General features: G+C 35.5%; 1 protein-coding gene across 1 annotated transcript in view; it reads right to left on the bottom strand.

The window, feature by feature from the left end:
- Positions 1–5,542, bottom strand: part of LOC103397919 (transmembrane protein 8B) — a 51,985-nt gene that overhangs the window by 5,795 nt on the left and 40,648 nt on the right. The window contains exon 11 of the mRNA XM_008336354.3: positions 1,605–1,721. Within this exon, the coding sequence (XP_008334576.1) occupies positions 1,605–1,721 (117 nt within the window). The remainder of the gene's footprint in view (positions 1–1,604; positions 1,722–5,542) is intronic.

Raw genomic sequence — 5,542 nt, 5'->3', positions numbered from 1 at the left:
ATAGGGCTAAAGCGCCACCTGCTGTAAAACGAATGAAATGATTAGTTCAAGATTCGTTCACGACTCGTTCATTTTACTGTTCGAGAGTCAAAGATTCGAATCAATAAAAAGAGTCGGTCTTCCCATCACTAATACGCGTCAATTTTTGCTTTGAGATACGAGTAAAGAATTGAGATACGATGACGCTCACAGACGCCGACGCTAGTTTGCCGAGCACTCGGAGCAGCCCACGTCGCCTCACTCGTTCACTTCACGTGTTCGTCGACTTCCGTACGAATCTCCCGCGAGTCTTCCGTATTGTGTTTGCGTTATCAAAGTGATTTTGTGCATTATTCTTCATGGAAATAAAGCATGAAATTGACGATAAATATGAGCGTGGTGCCCGCTAAAGAAAGAATGAAAATCGAAAAAAAACTAAAAACCAAATCATCCATTCCATTGTTATTAGCACTAATAAGTGGCTGGAACTGATGAATTATGAATATTTAATTTAATTTAATTTAATTTAATTTAATTTAATTTAAAATTTAAAATTTAAAATTTAAAATTTAAAATTTAAAATTTAAAATTTAAAATTTATTACTAATTAATAACCTGAACGTCGTCAAGAACAACACAGTGTGTCATTCGGTCTAAAAAAAAAACAAAAATGTCTCCACCAGTAGGATTATATTGCCATTAATTCCAGTCATGACACAACTGGGATTGGTTTAATGCACAACAAAAGTTTTTTTTTTTTTTTTTTAATTAAAAAAGATATTCTAGTGTTTGTGATTTGCCGAAATACCTCAGCCAATCCTGACTCATTGGAATGATTCGAACTGAAAGATTTATCAAATTTCTTTCTAAAACGTAATAAATAGTTGTGCCGTGTCTAAAATCTTATGTGTAGATGAAACTATTTAAGACGGAGAAAAAAAAAATCATTTTTAAAAAAATGACGTTTCCCATCTGTGGTAAAGATAGATGGTTAACACAGTGAAATGAAACACTTTCTAGTTGTCCTGGGCAGGTGAGAATTAACTACTTAATTCAATGCAATGCTTTTTTTCAAAAGGAACCACCGTGTCTGAGCTCTGGTAGCAAGTTTTCTTTTTTCCCCCCCAAAAATACCTTGGCCGAGAGACTATTATTTTTTATCTTCTCACTTCAGAGAGCTCATTATGACTTGACAAAGAGTCGCAGGAAGTACAAGTGGACTTATAATGGAACTACAAGCATGACTAATACCCACAGACTGCGAAAACTTTTAAAGCCCCTTCAGAGCTAATGTAAGGAAACCGTCTTGGCTAGAACCTCAGTTTTCAACAATGTCTGTGGTCAATCCCCGTAGTACCGTAATCTGCAGATTAGAATGTTGGGGGTTTTTTTTCTTTTACGCTTACAGAAAAAAGTGAGTGAACGTACAATCCTACAAAACATCCATAAAAGGGCAGTTATTCTATTGAGATTCCTTTTAATTTACATTTATCTTAACCCTTCAGAATAAAATATTGAATTTTTAACATTCTTATGTTTTGTTATTGTGTTGTTTTTTGGGGTTTTTTTTCTTTCACTCCTTGACATTCTCCATATTCCTGTGAGTAGATCTGGTTCACTCTTACCCAAGCCACGGCCATGATGCCTAGAGCGAACAGACTGGGTCCCAGCAGGTTCCAAAGACCATGGCGGTCCAGCTGAAGTGCCATAGACAGAGACAAGGCCCCCAGGAGATACAGCACCTGGAAGACAAAACAGAAAACAAAGTTCAAACCGACAGCAATACAAACCACATACAGCCGACGGCACATACAAACAGACAGCATTTAATTTCACATTTAGGAGGGATAACTAAGACCACATTGGTAAAAAAATATATATACAGTATATGGAAAACAATTGTCATAATAAATGGTTAATTTATAAGAAAAAAATATATAAAATTAAGGTCGTAATATTACAAGAAAAATGCCATCATTTATAAAACATTTTGAAGAAAATGAAAAAGTAATAATTAAGCGTAAAATACCTGGTACGTCAAGAAAATAAGAAAGAAAAAAAAAGAGTTTTTTGTTAATCTTTTCAATGCTCATAATGAATGACGATGATTTCTTTTGTAAAACCAACGCCAACTGCATCTTACAAACTGATCTTTTTATTTTTTTCCCATAAAGGTTTTAATTCAACCTCTGAACTCGTACTTTCACTGGAACATTTGCTTTTATTCCTTTCAATATTGGAACTTGTTTCTCAAAAGCGTAACGTTTTATTCTAAAATGTGCCAACTTTTTTTTTTCCTCGTACATTTATGACTTTATTACATCTTTTCTCACATAATTATCGACTTAAGACTCATGACATTTAAAACTTTTTTCTCCAACTTTACAAATGTGTTCTTTAAAATTTCTCCCCTCATTTTCATATAATTGCAACTTGTGGAGCCTTTTTGTCGTCATTGGGGTCTAATACACTGGTTCTCAAACTGTGGTGTGCCTACCATTGGTGGTTAGCGAGCGTTCTTTAGTCGTCCGCGGGGAAAATTCACATTTTCACATTTACATTTTCAGTTAAATCTGAAACATACCATGCACAATTAATACAACATTTAAACGTAAACATCTTTCTAAACATTTCTAAACATCTCTCCTGTGGTGGAAGCTAACAGTGAAGGGCTACGCTGCTATATGCTAATGTTGGTCGTCAGGGTGGTACTCAGAGAGATCCATGTTTTCTCAGGTGGTACAGAGTAGAAAAAGTTTGAGAACCACTGGTCTAATACACAATACGAAGGAGAAACGTTCTTTCCTGTTACAGTTCTACAGTTCACGCTGAATCGGTGTTTTCTGATCTTGCACTTATCCAAAATACAGCAAGTGCCGGTGCGTTGTTGCACAGAGAACTGTCTCTCTAAAATATTAAGTACACCGTGTACCAGAAAGGTATGTGTTCAAACAGCCTGATATGACATTCAGGCAACTCAATTTAAAAGTTCTAAAATGCCAGCCTCTCACTTGTCTTTTTCTTCTGTTTTTTTTTTCCTTTTCTAAAAGCAAAGCAGGCGCTGCCTCGGGGTTTAGCCCTCCCCTTCCTTCCCCTCCTTTGTCACAGCTCCTCAACTCTCCCCTCCCCCCCCCGCCCACCACCTCCCAGCATGGCTGTAGGTTCACATCTTACTTGAAAAGAAGAAAAAGAACGACGTCTCTATGCCGCGTTACGTGAATTAAGACTGTGTTTTCTGGATGAGACGGCGATCGCAGCAGCTGAGGTCAATTTTTCATGTCCACCGATAAATCTCTGTCCCTTCTATTTTTTTTTCCTCTCTTTTCAGTTTACAGCCGTTAAAATGAACACACATTATTACCGTCAGTGATATTTCTTTTTGTTTTTGTTTTTTTTTCGTGTCACACAGCTCTACACCCTGTGTGGCCGTACATCATGTGAGGCTGCGTGAACCGTTCTCACCTTCTGTCGCTTGTACTTGGACGCACAGCAATTTTCAAAAAGCTGCAGCTTTCATTTTTTTATATATATATATCTTTTTTGTGGTACTTTTTTTTCCTCTTTATTCCACTGCTGCCTGGTCCACAGATGTATATATATATATATTTTTTTTTTTTTTTGGGGGGGTCGTTTCGCATCATGTTTCCCAGGAGTTTACGATTAATGTCTATTGACTTGGGCAGCAATTTTCAAAAAGCTGCAGCTTTCATTTTTTTATATATATATATCTTTTTTGTGGTACTTTTTTTTCCTCTTTATTCCACTGCTGCCTGGTCCACAGATGTATATATATATATATATATAATATGTATAATGTTACATTATATATAATGTTACCCAGGAGTTTACGATTAATCTCTATTGACTTGGGTTTGTGACTTTTAAAATATGGGTCCCCAGAAAAAGAGTTTAGGAAACACTGATCTAAACCTAAAATTTACAAAAACATTTTTGCCTTAATAGACTGCAGTTTGGATGAAAGCGTTTTTTGTTTTTTTTAAAGGTAAAACTCAATTATAATATACTGTATTATATTATCAACACAAAAGAAGATTAAAAAGTTTTATAATGACTGATGGAAAATAGATTTGTGCTTTCATAAATAGTTGTTGTTTTGCAAAAAGGAAACAACTTTCTTCCTCCACACCCTCGCACCAATCTTTTAATTAAAGCAATGGGGCTCTCGTATGTTGGCGCTCAGGGATCTGCAGTCTCATCAACCCATGACACTAATGGATGGATCGATGCTGCGAACAAGTGGGTTTGTGTATTAAAACCTGGTGTAAGGCATTGATCTGTGCCACGGAGTTCAATTTTCTGTAGACCGGAAATATGGATCCCTGAGCCTCGGTGAGTGGCAACATCATCAACGCAAACGTGACGACACACGACAACAGGGAGGAGGATCGTTGTGATTTCAGCTGATGTGTGATTTTCTACAAATGAGAAGAGATCAATATATGTATATTGGAGCTGCTCCCTTATATACTGGGATGACGTAGTGTTGGTGTTTTAGTAGTAGTAGTATGCATAGTTTGAATTACGGAACGGAAGATTCAGAAACATCCGTTCTTGGTATAAAAATCATTCATAGGTTAAACACTCGGAAAACACTAATGACATGGACTGTACCATTTCAACCAGCTTAGCTCAGCACAGGAACCCGACCCATTCATTCACTCTATTTAATTAAAGTGCTCGTTCACCAGTCACACTGATGTTGAATTCAGAGGTTTAGCTTGTTTTATGTTTATCATATTATTTATTATTTATTACTCTAGTTATTTTAACACCTTCTCTAATTTAAGTATTTCATGTACAGATTCAAAGTGATCTTTACTGTATTTAAGTTACTAATAACTCACTTCTAAGGCTGGTAAGATCGCGATTTACCTTAGCTACACTGACTAGCTAACTCCGCTAACTGCTATGCTAAGTGCTCTCATTTAAACCAGGCTAACATTTTGTTGAGTTAATGGCTATTTCCTGAAGTAATGAGCCTATTTCATCTTGACCATAACAAATACTACTACAAATATTGCTAGTACTACACACCATTGATTTCAGTAATAATTATCAGAAATACATGTTATATAAAGACTGGAATGGGAATTAGTTGAGGTTATAAAAAGCATCTATAATATGAGCATAAATAACTAAATAAAGTAAGTCTAATTACCTTAATTAAATTTAATACATTTAAATTGAAAAATACTACAAATTATTGGTACTAATAATAGAGCCAAAAATATTTGTTTTAATTAATTGCAGAGGGGTTATTAGCTGACTGGTACTGTGCGGGGGTGTGAAGTGTTTTTTGTTGATCTGCTGGATTATTTTCGGGATTTTTAATTGTGTGTTGGACGTTAAAAAAAAAACCCACAGAAATACAGCAATTACTTTAATTCTGTAACACTTTAAAGGCTATTAGTCTTTAATATCTGAGGGTAACTCATGTCGTAAAGTGCTGTCAGAGTCATGAAAGCAATGTACTTCCTGTTCCTGCAACTTCACAACAGAAACGCTCATTTTAATGATGATTTTCATTAAAAATAATTTTTCT

This window comes from Cynoglossus semilaevis, chromosome Z, assembly GCF_000523025.1.
Source record: "Cynoglossus semilaevis isolate Cse_v1.0 chromosome Z, Cse_v1.0, whole genome shotgun sequence".
NCBI lineage: Eukaryota > Metazoa > Chordata > Actinopteri > Pleuronectiformes > Cynoglossidae > Cynoglossus > Cynoglossus semilaevis.
This window is presented reverse-complemented; position numbering and strand designations above follow the sequence as displayed.